Genomic DNA, 24,107 nt, shown 5'->3' with positions numbered 1-24,107 from the left:
TGAGACTGTGACACCATGAGACTGTGACGCCATGAGACTGTGACACCATGAGACTGTGACGCCATGAGACTGTGACGCCATGAGACTGACACCATGAGACTGTGACGCCATGAGACTGTGACGCCATGAGACTGTGACGCCATGAGACTGTGACACCATGAGACTGTGATACTGTGAGACTCTCAAATCTCTTCTCTTTCTCTCCTCATTCTCTCTTTCCAGTGGTCCCATTGAATATTTGTCTGCTGAACTTTTTGGGGCGAAAGAAGAGTCTGACTGTGCTGCAGATAGGGACGGCCATCTTGTTCCTGTTGCTCAACATCTGCACCACCATGTAAGAACCTTTGGTCTTCTCTTGTCACTGGGTCTAGGAGGACCTCAGTGTGACCGGGTCCAGGTTCATGAGGACCTCAGTGTGACCGGGTCCAGGTTCATGAGGACCTCAGTGTGACCGGGTCCAGGTTCATGAGGACCTCAGTGTGACCGGGTCCCTCAGTGTGACCGGGTCCAGGTTCATGAGGACCTCAGTGTGACCGGGTCCAGGTTCATGAGGACCTCAGTGTGACCGGGTCCAGGTTCATGAGGACCTCAGTGTGACCGGGTCCAGGTTCATGAGGACCTCAGTGTGACCGGGTCCAGGTTCATGAGGACCTCAGTGTGACCGGGTCCAGGTTCATGAGGACCTCAGTGTGACCGGGTCCAGGTTCATGAGGACCTCAGTGTGACCGGGTCCAGGTTCATGAGGACCTCAGTGTGACCGGGTCCAGGTTCATGAGGACCTCAGTGTGACCGGGTCCAGGTTCATGAGGACCTCAGTGTGACCGGGTCCAGGTTCATGAGGACCTCTGTCTCGTCTCTCCAGGTTTGGGTTCACAGTGTTGCTGTTCCTGCTCCGGTCTCTGGTTTCCATGAACTTCACTGTGGTTTACATTTACACGGCTGAGGTATGTTGTCCTGGTTTGACTGGTTTTACTAGGTACAGGTGTGTATTGATCAGGTCTCGGGTAACAGGTGTGCTTGTGTCTCAGGTGTATCCCACCGTGGCTCGGTCTTTGGGGATGGGCTTCTGTACTTCCTTCAGTCGGATCGGAGGAATGATCGCTCCGTTCATCGCTCAGGTGGGTCACGTTTTCTTCCAGAAAATCCCTCAGGTGAGTTTTCAGGTGTTCTTGTCATCCTTGTCTGGCTCTGTGTGTACTTCAGGTGTTGATGTCTCAGTCAGTGATTCTGGCTCTCAGCCCGTTTGCCGTGGCCTGTACGGTCTGCGCTCTGACGAGCTTGTTCCTGCCGATAGAGACGAGAGGCCGAGCTCTGCTGGTGAGAGACGCCTCCCGGTTCACCTTGATTCATTTAGCTCAAGTTAATTCAACTTCATTTAACGTCATTTAACTATATTACACTTTATGTAACTTAACTTTCATTGTTTGTTTTCAGCAAAGCTCCTGATGACATCTCCAAACAAACTGTTGTATTATTTGTATTGTTACATCTGTAATATAAAACAATAAATCTGTTTCTGAAATCAGCTGTTTCTCTCATTAAAAGTATTAGAACCTTTTCTACAGGTAAAAACTTTAATAAAGGGCAGCATGAACCTGGATGGTGAAGTATTGGGATTAATTTCATAATATATTTCAATGACAGTAGTGTATATTATTAATAACTCCACGCTCAGCCTGATGGGGGCGCTGCTGTATCCTGTGAGATGATCCTTCCCTGTCCTCAGGGGGCGGAGTCTGCTGTCTGACCACGCCCCCTGAGCTGAGACTGTGTGTGTGTGTGTGTGTGTGTGTGTGTGTGCGTGTGTGTGTGCGTGTGTGTGTGTGTGTGTGTGTGTGTGTTTGAGATAAGTAGATTGGCTGGAAGCAGTTACATCTGTGTGTGTGTCTCTATGGGTGTGTTTGTGTATTTTGGTGTGTGTGTGTGTATTGGTGCGTCCAGGTTTGATCTCCATCCTTCAAATCAGACAGGTGTGTGTGTGTTGGTTCTTGGTACAGATGGATCTGTTCTGTATGAACCTCTTTGTTTCTATTTACTGTGACTGACACACACACACACACACACACACACACACACACACACACACACACACACACACACACACACACACACACACACACACACACACACACACACGACCAGCATCCATCTGCAGCACCGCGCTGAACATAAAAGACACTCGACCTTACAAAAAGCTTCCTGGCACTCGGCTGAACACACGACTTCAGCTGAGTCAGAGTTAAAAACACACCAAAGGAATTGGACAGGGCAGGTGGTGGAGGAGGAAGAGGAGGAAGAGGAGGAAGAGGAGGTAGCGCATGTGTCCAAGTGATGTTTATCCCTTCCACTGGCAACGCCGGTCTCTCCTCAATAGGTACTTTGCCCTGCACCAAGGCCCAGTCCAGACTCAGACTACGCACTGGAACAGACTCAGACTACGCACTGGGACAGACTCAGACTACGCACTGGGACAGACTCAGACTACGCACTGGGACAGACTCAGACTACGCACTGGGACAGACTCAGACTACGCACTGGGACAGACTCAGACTACGCACTGGGACAGACTCAGACTACGCACTGGGACAGACTCAGACTACGCACTGGGACAGACTCAGACTACGCACTGGAACAGGGACAGACTCAGACTACGCACTGGGACAGACTCAGACTACGCACTGGGACAGACTCAGACTACGCACTGGAACAGACTCAGACTACGCACTGGGACAGACTCAGACTACGCACTGGGACAGACTCAGACTACGCACTGGAACAGGGACAGACTCAGACTACGCACTGGGACAGACTCAGACTACGCACTGGGACAGACTCAGACACCCTGCAACACCCTCAAGCCCATTGCTGGCATCAAGATTCTATCCCCTTTATCCGCCCTGAATATAAGAGTTGATTACATATGCAGTATAACATGTAATGTACATGAGTACACATGCAGTATAACATGTAATGTACATGAGTACACATGCAGTATAACATGTAATGTACATGATTACACATGCAGTATTACATGTGATGTACATGATTACACATGCAGTATTACATGTGATGTACATGAGTACACATGCAGTATAACATGTAATGTACATGATTACACATGCAGTATTACATGTAATGTACATGAGTACACATGCAGTATTACATGTGATGTACATGATTACACATGCAGTATAACATGTAATGTACATGATTACACATGCATTATAACATGTGATGTACATGATTACACATGCAGTATAACATGTAATGTACATGATTACACATGCAGTATAACATGTGATGTACATGATTACACATGCAGTATTACATGTGATGTACATGATTACACATGCAGTATAACATGTGATGTACATGATTACACATGCAGTATAACATGTGATGTACATGATTACACATGCAGTATTACATGTGATGTACATGATTACACATGCAGTATAACATGTGATGTACATGATTACACATGCAGTATTACATGTGATGTACATGATTACACATGCAGTATAACATGTGTTGTACATGATTACACATGCAGTATAACATGTGATGTACATGATTACACATGCAGTATTACATGTGTCGTGTCAGTGTCCAGCAGTCTAAAGTCATTCAGACTTCTCGCTCTGTGCCAACACCATCAGCTGTCGATCAGTTCTACCAAACTTCCTGTCGGCCTTATTTCATCTCAATCCTCATAATATCAATAACTGTTTATTAATCCTGTTTAAAGTCATGCTATTGTAACTATGTATTAAACAGCCTTCTGACTTCAAAGCTTCTTGTAGTTTTCTTCTTGTAATTTGTGTTGGACCAGTTTGTCCAATCAGTATAAGACGCGTGTTGACTTCTATTCCCTCAGACGTGACACATGGTCTTATATTGAGACAGTATTGTTCACGTGTAATGTTATCCTTGACTTCTATTCCCTCAGACGTGACACATGTTCTTATATTAAGACAGTATTGTTCACGTGTAATGTTATCCTTGACTATTATTCCCTCAGACGTGACATGTTTTGTGTATGAAGACGTTCTGTCCTCTTTGTTTGTGATCCGTTGTTGCTCAGCGGCCGTTCCTCATTGACACATGAATGTTTCTAAAGATTGAGTCACAGCTGTTATGAAACCATCTTTCTTCATGCAGCTCTTCCTCTTTCGTCTTCCTCTCCGCTAACATTGGTCCTGCCTCGCTTCCTGTGTCTTCACTTTGTCCTGCACGCTTCCTGTGTCTTCACTTTGAACCCCGATCCCCCAGCGCCTGATTTGAGAAAAAGATTCTCTTTTTTTAAACCATAAACTTAATTTTCTCCGCAACCACAACGTTGATTAACTTCATTTGAAGTTCTACAGTACTGTAATCCTTGTGAGAATATACATGTGGGTAAAACAATGAAATAAAGTAACTGTTCAATTTAAGTACTTACATAACTCCATGAACTTGCTGCAGCGGCGTGATGTTTCACTAAACTCTGATAAGTTCCTTTAACAAAGACTTCACTGACACACTCATCCAGGTCACCACGAGGCTCGAGGGAGTCCAACAAAGTAATCCATAGTTCTACCTGTAAAGTCACAAAATGGCCGCAGCTTCTTCTTTTCTTTCTGCTTCCGGGTCAAAGGGCACGAGCAGAAGCTCCTGAAGATTTCACCTTTTCAGCCCCAAAGCTTCTTTTTAGGCTTCTGCTCTAAAAGGACATATTAAACTAAAATGAGTGCATCTCTGCAACCACTCGAGCTACTTGAATGATCTTGGTGTTGAGTTTAATGTGAAGCTTCCAGCCTATTTTTTATTTTTTTAAATTACTATTATTTAATGCATGGCTGACATCAGAATATATCAGACCCTCAATATAAACATAAAACTATATCAAATAATCTCCACATAAAACCTTTTATAGTTATTGAAGCTGAAGGGCATCAGCTCGTGAATATATTCTATAAGTCCTCTTGATTTTTTTAGTTTATACTCATACACTTTATTTTGAAAAAAATAATTATAGTTTTATCCCCTGATAACAACTATCAACTTGTTATTTTTAAGTTATTAAAACTTAATGTTCTCTGTATATTTATTACACTGTGGAGAAATCCACAATGTCACAACAGTGATGCAACACCGCTGAACGGCATGCTGGGTAATGATGATGCAACACCGCTGAACGGCATGCTGGGTAATGATGATGCAACATGAAGGTTTGAGGTTTATGGTGAAAGAGAGAACTTTAATTTCTTTTGCAGCAGAAACATTTACAGAAAAGAAACAATGAAACCAGAGACTCCCACTGGACCGTGTACTGGTGGAACTGGTTACAGGCTGGTGCTCTGTACTGGTGGAGCTGGTTACAGGCTGGTGCTCTGTACTGGTGGAGCTGGTTACAGGCTGGTGCTCTGTACTGGTGGAACTGGTTACAGGCTGGTGCTCTGTACTGGTGGAACTGGTTACAGGCTGGTGCTCTGTACTGGTGGAGCTGGTTACAGGCTGGTGCTCTGTACTGGTGGAGCTGGTTACAGGCTGGTGCTCTGTACTGGTGGAACTGGTTACAGGCTGGTGCTCTGTACTGGTGGAACTGGTTACAGGCTGGTGGTCTTGCTGGCGTCCAGCTTCAGGTCTTTGGCGACCAGGCCGGCGGTGACCGGGTGCATCGCTGCTCTGTGAGCCAGAAACACTCGCAGCGCTTCGTCTCGATACTTTTCATAGTTGGAGAGCTCTCTGAAGACAAAGTACAAGTACACACAAAGTACACAGAGTCACAAAGAGAACTGCTTTCAACACACATTCACATACTGGGCGTGTGAAAGTACCTGAAGAGCGGCCTGGTGTACTTCATCCGGCCCTGCTCCGTCGCCATCTTCATCGCCATGGGGACCGCTTCCTCCCACCTGGACCGCACACACAGCCGGAGCCACCTGGAGGGAGGAGCCAATCATCAGGAGGCCTCCAGGGGGGGGGCGGGGCTTCAGAAGAAATACCTGATCCAGGACTCTTACCTGAAGCGGATCTCTGAGTTCATGATGGCGTTGAGATCATAAACCTCCTGCATCTTCTTCACATGACTCAGAGGAAGAGGATCCTGAAGGAACAGGAGGGGACGCTCAGTGAAGTGGACTGATGTGGACGCTCAGTGAAGTGGACTGATGTGGACGCTCAGTGAAGTGGACTGATGTAGAAGTTCAGTGAAGTGGACTGATGTGGACGCTCAGTGAAGTGGACTGATGTGGACGCTCAGTGAAGTGGACTGTGGTGGTTTTTCATTGAAGTGGACTGTGGTGGTTGTTCAGTGAAGTGGACTGTGCTGGTTGTTCAGTGAAGTGGACTGTGGTGGTTGTTCAGTGAAGTGGACTGTGCTGGTTGTTCAGTGAAGTGGACTGTGGTGGTTGTTCAGTGAAGTGGACTGTGGTGGTTTACCTCCTGGAGCAGGAGGGACAGGAACTCGATGAGCTGGTGGGACGACAGCGTCTTTGCGTCAGACTCCTTGAAGAGGCTCAGGTCCTGGTCTTTGGCCTGAAGGGGGCAGGAGACGGAGGTTTGACCCTGAACACAACAAAGCGAAAGACACGGGTCCACGTGGGGGTCTTACCTTGATCCACCTCTGGCTCAGAGCGATGCAGGCGTCAGCCAGCGTCGTGTCGTACCTGAACACAACAAAGAGACTACATCAGAGCCAAGGGGGCAGGTCTAAAGACTGGAGGACCTGGTGGAGGTCTGATCCACTCACTGGGGCTTGACCGGAGGCATCCCAGGAGTGAACATCCAGGCGTTCCAGTCCACCTTGTTCAGGACGTCCACCTGAGGAAGACAAAGACGCAGATCAGAGACGTTCTGACGCTCGACTCAATCACCAGGACTGTAGCGGATCTGGATCCAGAGAGGTGGGTCACCTGGTCTTTGAAGTACGTGAACAGGTGGTTCTTCCACTCGTCTGTAGTGATGCTGCCGTAGGAAAACCGCTGAATGTAAGACCTCACGAAGCCCATGAACACGTCTGAGGAGTACCAAGCAACAAGAATAATAATTAAAGCCAGCAGTTTTGATGATGACGTGCATCACGTCTCTACGTGAAGCTGAGACCCTGTCGTGTAAAGCTCATGTTAATCCCATGCCTTTGGTCACCGAACGCTGATTCCTGCCAGTAGGCGGCGCTCTGACTGAGTTAAAATAGGTGAGTTGATATCCTCAGTAAGGTTGGGTACCGAGAACCAAGACGTCCTGTACCTACCGGACCCAAAAGCAGCGCAGATTTCGGTGACTGAGCCGATGTATTTATTTTTACACTACTCTGTAAGGTAGCGCGGTAGCTGTATGTTGAAAACAATAAGATTTGCATATTTTCAGTATTGACAAGCGGATCAGAGCGCAGTCGCTGCTCACTCTCATGTTGCTGCATGCAGCGGGGCTCAATGTTGTATTCATTTATATTTATAGTATACTCTAAACAGTTAATATATTGTTTGAATTGAAGAAAAAAATGGCCTTGGCAATAAAGTATCGAAAAAAACAAACCCATACCCATTCCTAATCCTCAGGCCGTGACCTTTAGCAAGCACATGAAGTCTGAAGCAGATTGGAGGAAGTCCAGTGGAGTTACAAGAGACTTGAGTAGGTAGTTGCATCATGGAGTTACAACAGCTTTCTCTCACACAGCGAACCGCACAAAATGGGTGTGTCTTGTGGTCCACGCCACGAAGAGGCCGTTGGACCAAAACTCATAAATATCACAACTTAAGACTGTAAGGGTCTTCAGATCATCCTGGAACACAACTTCAGTCAATCGCATAAATATTGTAGGACAACTTTGTAAAAGTATAAATGCTGAAAACAGCAAAAAATGACAAAAAGGCACAAATTTGCCAAATTACTGGAGCGCCCCCTCGTGTTCAAATTGTATGATATTTTCTGTGCATGTTATAGGATGCAATGTGCACATATAAAGCACATTTGGAGTCATTAATCCAAATAGTTTTAATATTCTGAGTGTTGAAAAACAGGACACGTTCCTGAGAGGTTCATTGGTCGTTATCTCCTAAACACAATGAGATATCAAAAAGCTTCAATCCAGTTGTAATGACACAGCTCCAATCATGATGCACAGTCTCGGTGTTACCTGGCCCCCCCAGCAGCTCCTCCAGGTGGTACAGCAGAGCGAAGCCCTTCTCGTAGGGCACTGATGAGAAGGCGTCGTCGGGGTCCACGTCCTGCAGGCTGGGGACTAGGTTGGTCAGCTGGTTGTCGGCTCCAAAGGTGTTCACCTGAGGGACACGCAGACAGGTGAGAACCAGCAATCTGCTGAGGTCACAAATCTAAACACCGGGTCCAGGTCCTCACCGACTCCTGCAGGTCCTTCCAGCCCCCCATGGCTTTGAACTGCCTGAACTGCTCGCTGACCAGAGACCTGCCAATCATCCTCTCCAGGTAAACCGTGTGACCCTCGTTCAGCCTGCGTCACAGGTACATCTCATACATTACATGTGTCACATGATCAGTGATGTCACATGTTAGAGTACATCTCATACATTACATGTGTCACATGATCAGTGATGTCACATGTTAGAGTACATCTCATACATTACATGTGTCACATGTTAGAGTACATCTCATACATTACATGTGTCACATGATCAGTGATGTCACATGTTAGAGTACATCTCATACATTACGTGTCACATGTTAGAGTACATCTCATACATTACATGTGTCATCTCACAGTCATTTGTAACATCTATGAATTAATTTTCTTTTGTTACATATTAAGATTACCAGAAGTGTTCCCAGGTTTTGTTGGTCACCAGATTGCCAGTCCAGCTGTGTGAAATCTCATGAGCGATCACCTGACAGGAAGAACAGCAGGCAGACAGGTGAGCAGGTAAACAAGCAGACAGTGAGCAGGTAGACAAGTGAGCAGTGGTTTTATACTCACGTTGGACAGAGATTTGTCTCCTGCCTGTAAAGACAGACACGTGAAGCTGGTCAGGTATAATAACCATTGTTAGTGTGTGTGTGTGTGTGTGTGTGTGTGTGTGTGTGTGTGTGTGTGTACCAGCAGGGTGGGCGTAGCGAAGGTCAGACAGGGGTTCTCCATGCCTCCATAAGGGAACGACGGAGGCAGAACCAGGATGTCGTACTGACCCCAAACATAAGGTCCCACCAGGTCCTCAGCGGTCTTCAACATGCTCTCAGTCTGACAAGAAAACACAAGAAGGTATGACTTAGGGACTGGTTCCAGTCCTTGTAGTGACTGGTTCCAGTCGAGGTAGGGACTGGTTCCAGTCAAGGGGTAGTGACTGGTTCCAGTCAAGGGGTAGTGACTGGTTCCAGTCCTTGTAGGGACTGGTTCCAGTCCTTGTAGGGACTGGTTCCAGTCCAGGTGGGGACTGGTTCCAGTCAAGGTAGGGACTGGTTCCAGTCAATGGGTAGTGACTGGTTCCAGTCAATGGGTAGTGACTGGTTCCAGTCAAGGGGTAGTGACTGGTTCCAGTCAAGGGGTAGTGACTGGTTCCAGTCAAGGGGTAGTGACTGGTTCCAGTCAAGGTAGGGACTAGTTCCAGTCCTTGTAGTGACTGGTTCCAGTCAAATGGTAGTGACTGGTTCCAGTCAATGGGTAGTGACTGGTTCCAGTCAAATGGTAGTGACTGGTTCCAGTCAATGGGTAGTGACTGGTTCCAGTCAAGGGGTAGTGACTGGTTCCAGTCAAGGGGTAGTGACTGGTTCCAGTCCTTGTAGGGACTGGTTCCAGTCAAGGGGTAGTGACTGGTTCCAGTCAAGGTAGGGACTGGTTCCAGTCCTTGTAGTGACTGGTTCCAGTCGAGGTAGGGACTGGTTCCAGTCGAGGTAGGGACTGATTCCAGTCAAGGGGTAGTGACTGATTCCAGTCAAGGGGTAGTGACTGGTTCCAGTCAATGGGTAGTGACTGGTTCCAGTCAAGGGGTAGGGACTGGTTCCAGTCAAGGGGTAGGGACTGGTTCCAGTCAAGGGGTAGGGACTGGTTCCAGTCAAGGGGTAGGGACTGGTCCCAGTCAAGCGCTAGGGACTGGTCCCAGTCAAGGGGTAGGGACTGGTTCCAGTCAAGGGGTAGGGACTGGTTCCAGTCAAGGTAGGGACTGGTTCCAGTCAATGGGTAGGGACTGGTTCCAGTCAAGGTAGGGACTGGTTCCAGTCAATTGGTAGGGACTGGTTCCAGTCTAGGTAGGGACTGGTTCCAGTCAATGGGTAGGGACTGGTTCCAGTCAAGGTAGGGACTGGTTCCAGTCAAGGTATAGACTGGTTCCAGTCAATTGGTAGGGACTGGTTCCAGTCAAGGGGTAGGGACTGGTTCCAGTCAATGGGTAGGGACTGGTTCCAGTCAAGGTAGGGACTGGTTCCAGTCAAGGTAGAGACTGGTTCCAGTCAATGGGTAGGGACTGGTTCCAGTCAATGGGTAGGGACTGGTTCCAGTCAATGGGTAGGGACTGTTTCCAGTCAATGGGCAGGGACTGTTTCCAGTCAAGGTAGAGACTGGTTCCAGTCAATGGGTAGGGACTGGTTCCAGTCAAGAGGTAGGGACTGGTTCCAGTTCAACTAGTGGGTTGAAGACTTACCTCAGAGAACTCAAATGCTGCTTTATCCACAAACTCCTTCTCAGACCAAACTCTGGATCTCGGCCCGATCTCCCTGCCAACCAATCAGAGCACAGAAACACTGTTTACCTGCCGCAGGTGCCGCAATGACACCAGTGAAGGGGCGAGAGAAAGAGAGAGAGAGTACCTGCTCTCCAAAGCTCCCACCACGATGGCGATCAGGTAGGAAGGCATGGGCACCTGAGCACAAAGGTCAGAGGTCAAACATGCTCTGGTTACATGTGTAACTACAGTTCTATGACTAATGAGCACTACTTCATGAAACATTTATTGATGACTGTATGATGTCATCGTTGACATCACCGTAGCGATGAGTTGAGGAACAGCAGACTGACCGGCTGTCTGAACCTGTAGATGATGCGGTTGTTGTCCTGAGGATCCACTTCCTGTCCGTCTCTCACTGCACTCATCACAGCCACCAGGTCTTTAGGTACTGACACCTGAGAGACAAGATACAGGTCACACTAAGAATCCCTGAGAGACAAGACACCCCTGAGAGACAAGATAAAGGGCACACTCAGAGCGACACCCCTGAGGAGACAAGATAAAGGGCACACTGAGAACAAAACACCTGAGAGACAAGATAGGGGTCACACTGAGAGCGACACCTCTGAGAGATAAGGTAAAGGGCACACTGAGAACGACACCCCTGAGACAAGATACAGGGCAAGTGAGTGTGTGTGTGTATGTATATTACCTGAGCGTAGTAGGTGTGTTTGACAGACGGACTGTCCTGACAGGGAACCATACTCCTGCAGTGATGAGCCTTTAAGACAAGACAGAGGGAAAAGGGCATCAGCATGATGGATTGTAGTGTTGATACCATTACTATGATATTAGTCTCAGTGGTTATTGATTTAGTGATCATAGTGATCAGCTCACCTGGCACTGGCTGAACAGGTATGGCTGCTTCTTCCCGGCCGTCTGCTCTGGTGAGAGCCACTGCAGCGCCGAGGCCGACGGGGCCGTCTCATAGGTCACCTCCACCACGGCCTGTTGGCCTCTGATTGGTCGGCGACACAAGCATGTTAGTGGCTTTTACTTTAAAGGGCCTTTGAGGAAAGCAAAGTGGGCTTTTACTCTGAAAGGGCTTTGAGGAAAGAAAAGTGGGCTTTTACTCTGAAAGGGCTTTGAGGAAAGAGAAGCAGGCTTTTACTCTGAAAGGGCTTTGAGGAAAGAGAAGCAGGGTCACCTGGAGAGCTCAAAGGGCAGGGTGATGTCCAGTGCCGCCCCCTTAAAGCTGTGTTCAGGGCCCATCGTAAAGCGGGCCGCTTGTCCATTCACACTCACGGAGACGATCTGCAGCTCTTTGGTGTCCAAAGTCTGCAACGGATTAATGAATGAGACTCTGGACTCACCCTAACCCCTAATCCTAACCCCTAATCCTTAATCCTAATCGATAATCCTAACCCCTAATCCCTAATCCTAACCCCTAATCCAGATTTTGGACTCAACCTAACCCTCACCCTTAATCCCTAATACTAACCCCTAATCCTAACCCCTAATTCCTAACCCTAACCCCTAATAATAACCCCTAATCCTGATCCTTAATCCTGACCCATAATCCTGACTCTGGACTCACCGGGACCGGCAGAGTCCATAGTCCACAACAAACATGATAACAACAACAAACATTATAACAACAAACATGATAACAACAACACCTGAAAAAGCTGCAGAATGAAAATAAAGTTACTTTGGTTTAAAAACCTAAAGGAATTTAAATCTTTAGACTTTAGATGATGATCTTTAGTAAACAAAGCTTTAGTAAACAAAGCTTTAGTAAACAAAAGTTTCGATGGGTCTGGGTGTTTCCCGGTGTGACTCGCTGGACCCTGACCCTCAGCCTCAGGTGAGCTCACCTGTTCTTCCTGATCAGCTCAGAGTCAAAGTCCAGGAGAAACACAACTCCAACGTTTAACCAACAAACTAAACGATATTAATATCCTATATTAATATTAACATAAAAACTACTGAAGTCAGGAAAGCTCCTCAGCTATAACATAGTATTACAGTATGATAACATGAACACAAATACAGATTCATAGTTCCCTCATTTAAATACAAATACTTTATATATATATATATATATATATATATATATATATATATATATATATATATATATATATATATATATATATATATATATATATGTGTGTGTGTGTGTGTGTGTGTGCGTGTGTGTAATAATCACTAATTGATCAAAGTGAGTTAGTAGTAATCATTCATTTAAAGTTTGAAAATGATTCATAAACTTAAATGACTCGTTAATCAATAAGAGTGACGTCATGGCCTAAAGGACCCCTTCAGGGACCAGCGGGACCCCTTCAGGGACCAGCGGGACCCCTTGAGGGACCAGCGGGACCCCTTCAGGGACCTGGAGCTGTGGGACACGGTCCCCTAGCTTGGAGGCTAGGGGACCGGGTCCGAGTCGTTACCAGCACGGAGAAGCGGTCCTCCAGAGCCTCCACCGTCAGCTGGACCCGGGCCCGGATCACGCGCCGCGGGAAGTCTACGTGCAGGACCAGGTTCAAGTGCCGGGTGGCGGACCGGGTTCCGGAGAACGAGCACGGGTCTGCAGACATGGTGACGGGCGGGAGCGAGCAGAGTCTGAGCGCCGGCCGCGCGCCGCGATCTTATGTACCGGAACGCGATGCGGGCACTTCCGGCACCGGCCCTTTCAGAATAAGAGACCGCGGGACATGCTTTTATTTTGACAGAGGTTTTAGAGGAAAACTAAGGGACCAGAACCTTTAGGGACGACAACCTTTAGAGGGACCAGAACCTTACGAGCGATTAGAACCTTTAAAGGGACGACAACCTTTAGAGGGACCAGAACCGTTAAAACCTTTAGAGGCACCAGACATAAACCAGCTGACAGTTTTAAATAATTTTAATAAAAATAAAACCAGAATTTCTCAAACAACAACAACATTTGTTATTTTCATAAGTTAAAACATCTGAGCACAAACACACAGATCTACGCATTCACCACATTTATTATATTTACTACATACATTATATTTACTACATTATATTCACCACATTTATTATATTTACTACATACATTATATTTACTACATTATATTCACCACATTTATTATATTTACTACATACATTATATTTACTACATTATATTCACCACATTTATTATATTTACTACATACATTATATTTACTACATTATATTCACCACATTTATTATATTTACTACATACATTATATTTACTACATTATATTCACCACATTTATTATATTTACTACATATATTAACGATATTTAAACTACTCATCATGGAGCTAAACGACTGATGGATGTATTGATCTCGTCGAATCACTGCACACACTCAATACGAGGGGTCCCGGTGGTCCGGTCCCGGCGGCCCGGTCCCGGTCTACCTGAAGTCCTCTGCGCAGAACATGCCCTTGGCGCGGCGGAGGATGGAGTCCTTGGACGCGTCGTACGGGTGCTCCTTGGACGGGATCTCTAGAACCGCCGGGATGGACTGAACGTGGCCGTCGATGGCGTGACGGATCATCTCCGCTATGAACTGATTGATCAGGATGATGCCGATGTCACTGCGGGACAGGAAGCTCCTGAATCAGAGATGGGTCGAGAGACGGGTAGAGAGAGAGAGACAGGTCAGAGAGACAGGTCAGAGAGAGAGAGAGAGAGAGAGACGGGTATACCGATCGATCGATCGGTGGGTGGATGGATGGATCGATCTATAGCCCACAGACCCCCTGACCCGGGTGAGGGCCCCCTGACTCGGGCCAAAGCCCCCCGGATCGGGTCAGGGCCCCTTGACCTGGGTGAGGGCCCCCTGACTCGGGCAAGAGCCCCCTGACCCGGTTCTGGAGGGTTCTTACTTGAAGGTCTCCTCGATCTCCGTGACGCTCGTGTCCTTCTCCACGACCAGGAAGTTGGGCTTCCGGTTCTTGTTGAGCTCGCCCACGCCACCGAGCAGGAAGCCCGTGCACGTGTCCTCGTCCCCGATCACGGCGATCAGTTTCCCGCGTCCAGCCATCACGCGCAGCTTCAGGTACCGATAAGTTTACCGGAGAGACGGAGCCGAGCGGAGCTTCGTAAAGACGCTGCCGGTCATATGATCAAGTCAGCTGACCGCCACTTCCGCTTTACTATTCTCTGAAACGCCACTTCCGCTTTTTGTGCGTCAGGGTGCGCGCGCACCCTGCTGCAGTAACGTACCTTGAAGCAAGAGAATCTTTAACTACATTTTAACGAACTTTAAAGATTACAGACAAAATATCTAATATCCGGATAACTTCAAACGAGCCGTGCTGCCTTTAGCCGTGCTACAAACACTCTTTATTTAAGTTTTTTTTCTCACCACTTTGTGATTATTATATATTATGTTATACATTACTTGTTACATATTGTCATATATTATAATGTATTATATTAAATAAGGCTCCTCTTCTTTTGTGTTGTAAAAGTGAAACGTAATTTCCGACAGGACATAAACGAATCAACAGTCACATGACAAATCATAAGACCGTTGGACAATGTTTGATAAAGTTTTGTTTGAAAAAAACTTACTGCGCATGTGTAGAACGAGCTATCTCGCAAGAAAGCCGGAAATGCAGCTGAGCTTTAGCTCATAAAAAGCGTAGAAGAAGAAATGGTGAGCTCTGATACAGCTTAACATTTACATGTGTATATATTCATGATTCTGATGCCTTCAATGTTTCCTGTTTGACTTTTATCATGTAAAGTTATGTCAATGATCGATGTGGCGTTCACGAGCCTCGGACTTTACCGTGTCAGCTCCTCTGATCCCGAATTTGTTGTTGCAGACGACCTCGGCTCTGACTGCGGGTCTGGAGCGGATCCCGGATCAGCTCGGGTACCTGGTCATCAGCGAGGACGGCGTTCTGGCCGTGAGTAGCAGACCAGCGTTCAACTTCCGCTCGTTCGTTACAGCTGCTTCTCTTCTGGAGGCCTTCATTAAAAACTGTTTTCAGCTGTCTTTAAAGTATACACAGGAAGTCACGGAAAAAATGACTTCATGTTAGTTCCGCTCTTCGGACTAGGGTTTCTTCATATGTGATTATAAATATATATTTATATAAAAAGGTGTGTGTAGCTGCATCCTTTGTTTTTCATACTTTCCTACTGGTTTAGATATGTGTTGTATAAATCATCTTTATTATTATCAACCGGACAAGATGTGTTTTTAGATTAAACCTGAGACTAGTAGTGAACATTAACAGTGTTAAGTATTAAACTACAAACACAATAATAATAATAATAATAATAATAATAATAATAATAATAATAATGTTCTACAGCACGTGGTGTTTGCTGTCACATGTAAGAGCCAATCAGCTCTCTGGGGACGGAAGGCATTTCCCATCATGCACTAGGCCAGGCAGGTGGAGAGCTGCTGCAGCGCCTTGCTCTTTTGAGATTATCGTTGACCACGTGTGCACGACGTCAGAGCAAGTCAGACACAAATCCACCCAGCATGCATTGCGCACCGATCGCAGGTGATCAATTCTGCAGAACTGACTCATCTCCAACGAACATAACCTGCTCTGAGCTGCACCGTCTGATTGGACGAGAAGAGTTCTTGACGTGCGGGTCGCCTGCATTTTGGGTATTAAAACCAGGATGCATTTTGGGTCTTCAAGAAGAAAACATGGACCGAAGCTGTAAACAGAACAAATAATGAAACTATGAAAACAACCTAATTCAACTTTCTATGAGTCCACGTGTAATTATCGTTATGAAAAGTTTAATTTGAATAATGAAGTGATGATGTTTGGGTTTTAAATGGTTTGACCTTTGACCCCGTGTCATCAGTCAGCAGGTGAGCTGGAGAACGACGAGCACACGGCAGCTGTGATGATGCAGATGGTTCGAACGGCGAGTCGGTTTAAGTTACCTGGATCAGCTGAGCCGCCCTTCAAACGCATGTCAGGTAACGGAACTCAGTCTCCAGGTCACCCTCTTTGTGCCACCTCACCTGTTCCACCCTTCTCCCTCACCTATGCTGCTCCTTACCTTTGCCACTCCCCCACTTGTCCCGCCCCCTCACGTGTGGCCCCGCCCCTCACCTGTGCTGACGTGGTCTTCTTCTCTCCTCAGTGACTCTGGACGACTTTGTTTTCATGGTGACGGTTTCTGGTCAGAAGGTTTTTGTGGTGAAACGTCAGAACAACCAGCAGGAAGCGGTCATCGTTTAGAGAGCGACAAACAGGAAGTGAGGTCACTGTTTAGAGAGCGACGCACAGGAAGTGAGGTCACTGTTTAGAGAGCAACGCACAGGAAGTGAGGTCAGAGGTCAGCTGTCTAACTCTGTGAAACTCAACATGTTTTGTTTGGATTTGTGTATTTAACTGAATGATGTAAACTGTTGATTCATAAGATTATTAATAAAATGAAATATTTTGTTTAACTTTAATAAGATTTTGCTTCTTGATTTTACCAAAACTAAAAGCTAGATTATTATTGGAGTCTTTATACTCTTGTAATTGTTGATAAACTGATTCATTGTCCCAACATTCTGAGGATTAGGATTAATAATCTATATTAATATTAACAAACCCATCATTTTAATCCATGATGTTTGATAATTAAACCTTTAGTTTAAGACGGTAGAATTAAGTTTCACTTAAATGAGTCATTTCATATAAAAGATCTTTTACAGGTAATGACTCATTATTTAAAATCTCAATCTCATGAAAGGAAACGTCGTCAGATGATTTCACACATTACTAAAGATGTAAAGAATTTATAGATAAATATATAGTTTCCAACTTACAGCATGTTATGACCGGAAAAGAAAACATTGAGACAGGGTACTTTTATTAAATGATACATGGTAATTAATAGATATGTTGTAACTGATACGTTATTAATAAATATGTTATGAAAAGATTAGGTAATTTATTAGAAGATGATTAAATAGATGTGTTATTAAATGATTGCATAGAAACCTTGTTCCTAAAAGATTAAATAGATTTAATTTGTTAAGTTTCAGCCTCAACAGCTCAAACGATTTGTCGATAAGTTTAAATTCATGTTGTCAAAAACAAGTCAGATACTTAATTATTTTAAAATTGTTATACGTATTTAATAAATATTTGACTCTTTGCATCTTCAGTTTTTATAAAAACAAAAATGTCAAACAGCGGCGAAGAAGAAGAATAACCTTTAATGTATCATCATCATCATCGTTACTGCTGCTTCTTCCTCCAGGTGAGACTGGAATGAGTCACCTGTTGGCCACGCCCCTTCCCACAGGTAACTGTCACCTGAAGTTGACCCCGCCCCACACATAACCTGTATCCTCTCTAAAGTACACCCACAGGTACTCTGACTTGCCACAATCTCCGCCCAACGGCACACCTGTGATAAGCCCCACCCATCCTTGTCATCATTTCCTGTTAGATGATTCTAGAACATGCAGTTTAAAAGAGAAAAACGAGTAACAGGAAGAAGAGCTCAGAGTTCATGACATCACTTGAATAATTAAAAAAACAAAACCAGGCCAGGTCCTCCTCTTCATCACTTTGAACACAGCGTCAGTTGATGACATCATCCATGACATCGGTCTGCTGCTTCCTGGTTCCTGTCAGCGCTTCGACAGCTCACTGGACAGCCAGTCCAGACCCTCGTACAGACCAGTACCCTGAGTGGCACAGGTAGCCTGGACGTACCACTGGGAAGACAGACAGGTACGTAGACAGGTGCAGGTACGTAGACAGACAGGTACGTAGACAGACAGGTGCAGGTACGTAGACAGACAGGTGCAGGTACGTAGACAGACAGGTGCAGGTACGTAGACAGACAGGTGCAGGTAGACAGACAGGTACAGGTAGACAGGTACACTGGTCACACAAACCTAGACAGGTGAGTGTGTGTACTGATGTGTTGATCACTAGTGTGTGTATCCTGGTGTGTCGATCGAAACAAGATGGCGCCGCAGATGGCAGCCTCGGTGTGTTGGTGCTCATTGTTTTTTGTTGTTTTCGTCGTACTCTCTTCTGCTGCAATACCTGGGCCTCTTTCACCTGAGATGAGCTCATGAACATCAGGGGAACAACTCCTGCGGACCTCATTCCAACTTTTTTAACTTCTGTGGAACTTCTGGACATTCTTGTCAAAGGTGCGCTCACCTTAACGCAGGCACTGAAACGCCGCAGGAGAGGGAAACGCGCTCGTGCGCCTTACTTATTTACTTACTTATTTACTTACTTATTACTTGTTTATCCAAATTTTATTTTATACTTTCGTTGTTGTTGTTGTTGTTGTGATGCACCTTCCGCCAGGAAAAATTCCTTGTTTGTACTTACTCACGTGGCAATAAAAAGTTTTTGATTCTGATTCTGGGGTGTATACTGGTGTGTGTATACTGGTGTGTGTATACTGGTGTGTGTATACTGGTGTGTGTATACTGGTGTGTGTATACTGGTGTAGTGATCACTGGTGTGTGTATACTGGTGTGTGTATACTGGTGTGTGTATACTGGTGTAGTGATCACTGGTGTAGTGATCACTGGTGTGTGTATACTGGTGTGTGTATACTGGTGTGTGTATACTGGTGTGTGTATACTGGTGTGTGTATACTGGTGTGTGTATACTGGTGTGTGTATACTGGTGTAGTGATCACTGGTGTGTGTATACTGGTGTGTGTATACTGGTGTGTGTATACTGGTGTAGTGATCACTGGTGTGTGTATACTGGTGTGTGTATACTGGTGTGTGTATACTGGTGTAGTGATCACTGGTGTGTGTATACTGGTGTGTGTATACTGGTGTAGTGATCACTGGTGTGTGTATACTGGTGTAGTGATCACTGGTGTGTGTATACTGGTGTGTGTATACTGGTGTAGTGATCACTGGTGTAGTGATCACTGGTGTGTGTGTATACTGGTGTAGTGATCACTGGTGTGTGTATACTGGTGTGTGTGTATACTGGTGTGTGTATACTGGTGTGTGTATACTGGTGTAGTGATCACTGGTGTGTGTATACTGGTGTGTGTATACTGGTGTGTGTATACTGGTGTGTGTATACTGGTGTGTGTATACTGGTGTAGTGATCACTGGTGTGTGTATACTGGTGTGTGTATACTGGTGTGTGTATACTGGTGTGTGTATACTGGTGTAGTGATCACTGGTGTGTGTGTATACTGGTGTGTGTGTATACTGGTGTGTGTATACTGGTGTGTGTATACTGGTGTAGCGATCACTGGTGTGTGTATACTGGTGTAGTGATCACTGGTGTGTGTATACTGGTGTGTGTATACTGGTGTAGTGATCACTGGTGTAGTGATCACTGGTGTGTGTATACTGGTGTGTGTATACTGGTGTGTGTATACTGGTGTAGTGATCACTGGTGTAGTGATCACTGGTGTGTGTGTATACTGGTGTAGTGATCACTGGTGTGTGTATACTGGTGTAGTGATCACTGGTGTGTGTATACTGGTGTGTGTATACTGGTGTAGTGATCACTGGTGTGTGTGTATACTGGTGTAGTGATCCTTACCGCGTGGTTGCGAATGCTTTGCAGACCCAGTTTCTCGGTGAGTTCACTGACCCCCATGGCGTTGGGAAGATCCTGTTTGTTGGCAAAAACCAGAATAACGGCGTTCTTCAGCTCGTCCTCCTGGATCTGCAGAGAGAGTCATGTGAGCGATGACATCATACATGTGAGGCTGCTGAACAGGTCACGTTTCAGGACTTGATGGCTTTGAGTGTAAAAACACAGACAGACAGACAGACAGACAGGTAGATAAACAAACAGACAGGTAGATAAACAAACAGACAGACAGACAGGAAGTCCTCACCATCTTCTGAAGTTCCTCAATAGACTCTGTTATTCTCTCTCTGTCGTTGCTGTCCACCACGAAGATCAGACCCTTCAGAGACCACATGTACAATATATTACATCATGTACAATATATTACATCATGTACAATATATTACATCATGTACAATATATTACAATATATTACAACATGTACAATATATTACAACATGTACAATATATTACAACATATTACAACATGTACAATATATTACAACATGTACAATATATTACAACATATTACAACATGTACAATATATTACAACATGTACAATATATTACAATATATTACAACATGTACAATATATTACAACATGTACAATATATTACAACATGTACAATATATTACATCATGTACAATATATTACAATATATTACAACATGTACAATATATTACAATATATTACAACATGTACAATATATTACAACATGTACAATATATTACAACATGTACAATATATTACAATATATTACAATATATTACAACATGTACAATATATTACAATATATTACAACATGTACAATATATTACAACATGTACAATATATTACAATATATTACAACATGTACAATATATTACAACATGTACAATATATTACAATATATTACAACATGTACAATATATTACAACATGTACAATATATTACAATATATTACAACATGTACAATATATTACAACATGTACAATATATTACAATATATTACAACATGTACAATATATTACAATATATTACAACATGTACAATATATTACAACATGTACAATATATTACATCATGTACAATATATTACAATATATTACAACATGTACAATATATTACAATATATTACAACATGTACAATATATTACAACATGTACAATATATTACAATATATTACAACATGTACAATATATTACAATATATTACAACATGTACAATATATTACAACATGTACAATATATTACATCATGTACAATATATTACATCATGTACAATATATTACAATATATTACATCATGTACAATATATTACAATATATTACAACATGTACAATATATTACAATATATTACAACATGTACAATATATTACATCATGTACAATATATTACAATATATTACAACATGTACAATATATTACATCATGTACAATATATTACAATATATTACAACATGTACAATATATTACATCATGTACAATATATTACATCATGTACAATATATTACAATATATTACAACATGTACAATATATTACAATATATTACAACATGTACAATATATTACAATATATTACAACATGTACAATATATTACAATATATTACAACATGTACAATATATTACATCATGTACAATATATTACAATATATTACAACATGTACAATATATTACATCATGTACAATATATTACAATATATTACAACATGTACAATATATTACATCATGTACAATATATTACAATATATTACATCATGTACAATATATTACATCATGTACAATATATTACATCATGTACAATATATTACAATATATTACAACATGTACAATATATTACATCATGTACAATATATTACAATATATTACAACATGTACAATATATTACATCATGTACAATATATTACAATATATTACACCATGTACAATATCTGGTACCTGTGTGTTCTGGTTCTGGCACCTGTGTGTTCTGGTACGTGTGTTCTGGTTCTGGTACCTGTGTGTTCTGGTACCTGTGTGTTCTGGGACCTGTGTGTTCTGGTTCTGGTACCTGTGTGTTCTGGTTCTGGTACCTGTGTGTTCTGGTACCTGTGTGTTCTGGGACCTGTGTGTTCTGGTTCTGGTACCTGTGTGTTCTGGTTCTGGTACCTGTGTGTTCTGGTACCTGTGTGTTCTGGGACCTGTGTGTTCTGGTTCTGGTACCTGTGTGTTCTGGTACCTGTGTGTTCTGGTACCTGTGTGTTCTGGAAGTAGTGTCTCCACAGAGGACGGATCTTGTCCTGACCCCCGACGTCCCAGACGGTGAAACAGATGTTCTTGTACTCGACGGTCTCCACATTGAAGCCTGAAACACAGAACCACGTGAACCTGGTTCTGAACCACGTGAACTGGTTCTGAACCACGTGAACCTGGTTCTGAACCACGTGAACCTGGTTCTGAACCACGTGAACTGGTTCTGAACCACGTAAACTGGTTCTGAACCACGTGAACTGGTTCTGAACCACGTGAACCTGGTTCTGAACCACGTGAGCTGGTTCTGAACCACGTGAACTGGTTCTGAACCACGTAAACTGGTTCTGAACCACGTGAACCTGGTTCTGAAACATGTAAGCTGGTTCTGTTGTTGAGAGAGACACACAGAGACTTATTGATCTTTATTGATTACTCACCGATAGTCGGGATGGTGGTGACGATCTCTCCGAGCTTCAGTTTGTACAAGATGGTTGTTTTCCCTGCTGCATCCAACCCGACTGAAACATACACAGGAGGGAGATCGATAGATAGATCTATCTATCTATCTATCTATCTATCTATCTATCTATCTATCTATCTATCTATCTATCTATCTATCTATCTATCTATCTATCTATCTAGAGAGAGAGAGAGAGAGAGAGAGAGAGAGAGAGAGAGAGAGAGAGAGAGAGATATCATCCCATTTGGTGTCTGTAAAGTGTTGGGCGCTACTCTGGCAACGAGTTTCCCATTGGGGATGAATAAAGTACGTAAGTAACTCAATGTGTGCTTCAGTTAGAATCCGTTTGGTAATCAATGTAGTTGTTTTTTGTTGCATGTTTTGATCTGCCATAAGCAAAATGTATTTGATTTCATGTTTTCTTGTGAGGTGCTTTTATTTTGAAGGCGAGAATTACGGTTTAACCGGAAGTCGGTGTGCGCCGTTCAACGGCTAAAAAGTAACTTTGTAACGGTCATACGGACTGTAAAAGAAAACGGTTTTAGCTCTCCCCTGAAGAGGAACAAGTTCTTACGTTGGTTTTTTAGTGATTAATTTTTGTTTTGTAAGGAATAAAACCATTTAAAAAAAATCATCAGTTAAAGTCCAAGAGCATCTGTCAGAGGAGTACGCTACAAAGTATCTATCTATCGGGGTTAGGGGTCTGGGGGACAGGATCTAGGGGGTAGGGGTCTAGGGGACACGGTGTAGGGGACAGGATCTAGGGGTTAGAGGTCTAAGGGACATAGTCCAGGGTACAGGATCTAGGGGGTAGGGTTCTAGTGGACAGGATCTAGGGGGGAGAGGTCTAGGGGACACGGTTCAGGTCCCTGTCCGCGTCGCGCTCGGACTCACCCATCAGGATCCTCATCTGCGTGTTCCCGAACAGCCGGCCGAACAGCGACGAAATGGTGAGGCCCATCTTCACGAAGACCCGGTTCCGGAGCGGCGGGGCCGAAGCTGCGGAACCGAGCTGCGGGGTTAGCGGAGACCCGGGCTGGGGTAGACCCGCAGAGACTCGCAGAGGGGGAGACTCGGGCTGGGGTAGACCCACAGAGACTCGCAGAGGGGAAGACCCGCAGAGGCTCGCAGAGGGGGAGACCCGGGCTGGGGTAGACCCGCTGATCAGGATCAGCCGAGGGGTGTTAGTTCATCCTTGTGCCACGTCCAGGCTAACGTGGAACAAATGACGTCACTAGAAAAACTTTATTGAAACGCGAAG

The 24,107-nt window shown here is 44.4% G+C and overlaps 5 protein-coding genes across 5 annotated transcripts in view; 2 read left to right on the top strand and 3 right to left on the bottom strand.

Annotated features, from left to right (window-relative positions):
• The window catches only part of svopl (SVOP-like), a 10,991-nt gene extending 9,488 nt beyond the window's left edge, over window positions 1-1,503 (top strand). The window contains exons 11-15 of the mRNA XM_068586766.1: window positions 223-334; window positions 863-944; window positions 1,029-1,118; window positions 1,204-1,317; window positions 1,435-1,503. Of these exons, the coding sequence (XP_068442867.1) occupies window positions 223-334; window positions 863-944; window positions 1,029-1,118; window positions 1,204-1,317; window positions 1,435-1,446 (410 nt within the window). The 3' untranslated portion in view covers window positions 1,447-1,503. The remainder of the gene's footprint in view (window positions 1-222; window positions 335-862; window positions 945-1,028; window positions 1,119-1,203; window positions 1,318-1,434) is intronic.
• A 3,708-nt stretch (window positions 1,504-5,211) lies between these two features.
• On the bottom strand, window positions 5,212-13,255 carry lta4h (leukotriene A4 hydrolase). The gene is made up of 19 exons (XM_068587057.1): window positions 13,070-13,255; window positions 11,821-11,951; window positions 11,511-11,631; window positions 11,326-11,394; window positions 10,964-11,068; window positions 10,756-10,808; window positions 10,590-10,662; window positions 9,053-9,193; window positions 8,933-8,956; window positions 8,773-8,843; window positions 8,341-8,452; window positions 8,120-8,264; window positions 6,897-7,000; window positions 6,734-6,804; window positions 6,596-6,650; window positions 6,424-6,519; window positions 6,006-6,088; window positions 5,820-5,924; window positions 5,212-5,727 (listed from the first exon to the last, which is right to left on the bottom strand). The coding sequence occupies exons 1-19, from the start codon at window positions 13,214-13,216 to the stop codon at window positions 5,589-5,591; spliced, it is 1,845 nt and encodes a 614-aa protein (XP_068443158.1). The 5' UTR covers window positions 13,217-13,255; the 3' UTR covers window positions 5,212-5,588.
• Window positions 13,256-13,509: 254 nt separating this feature from the next.
• On the bottom strand, window positions 13,510-14,757 carry atp6v1f (ATPase H+ transporting V1 subunit F). Its single transcript, XM_068586903.1, has 2 exons — window positions 14,500-14,757; window positions 13,510-14,226 (listed from the first exon to the last, which is right to left on the bottom strand). The coding sequence occupies exons 1-2, from the start codon at window positions 14,655-14,657 to the stop codon at window positions 14,025-14,027; spliced, it is 360 nt and encodes a 119-aa protein (XP_068443004.1). The 5' UTR covers window positions 14,658-14,757; the 3' UTR covers window positions 13,510-14,024.
• Window positions 14,758-15,175: 418 nt separating this feature from the next.
• lamtor4 (late endosomal/lysosomal adaptor, MAPK and MTOR activator 4) lies at window positions 15,176-17,060 on the top strand. Its single transcript, XM_068586799.1, has 4 exons — window positions 15,176-15,275; window positions 15,448-15,531; window positions 16,457-16,574; window positions 16,742-17,060. The coding sequence occupies exons 1-4, from the start codon at window positions 15,273-15,275 to the stop codon at window positions 16,837-16,839; spliced, it is 303 nt and encodes a 100-aa protein (XP_068442900.1). The 5' UTR covers window positions 15,176-15,272; the 3' UTR covers window positions 16,840-17,060.
• A 732-nt stretch (window positions 17,061-17,792) lies between these two features.
• Window positions 17,793-24,071, bottom strand: LOC137791755 (ADP-ribosylation factor 4). Its single transcript, XM_068586901.1, has 6 exons — window positions 23,741-24,071; window positions 22,824-22,904; window positions 22,389-22,498; window positions 20,444-20,515; window positions 20,143-20,268; window positions 17,793-18,317 (listed from the first exon to the last, which is right to left on the bottom strand). Exons 1-6 carry the CDS (start codon window positions 23,805-23,807, stop codon window positions 18,231-18,233), a joined length of 543 nt encoding a protein of 180 aa, XP_068443002.1. The 5' UTR covers window positions 23,808-24,071; the 3' UTR covers window positions 17,793-18,230.
• Window positions 24,072-24,107: the final 36 nt, after the last annotated feature.

Source organism: Clinocottus analis, unplaced genomic scaffold, assembly GCF_023055335.1.
Source record: "Clinocottus analis isolate CAN_PGR_092001 unplaced genomic scaffold, fCliAna1.0.p SCAF_20, whole genome shotgun sequence".
NCBI classification, from domain to species: Eukaryota; Metazoa; Chordata; class Actinopteri; order Perciformes; family Cottidae; genus Clinocottus; species Clinocottus analis.
This window is presented reverse-complemented; position numbering and strand designations above follow the sequence as displayed.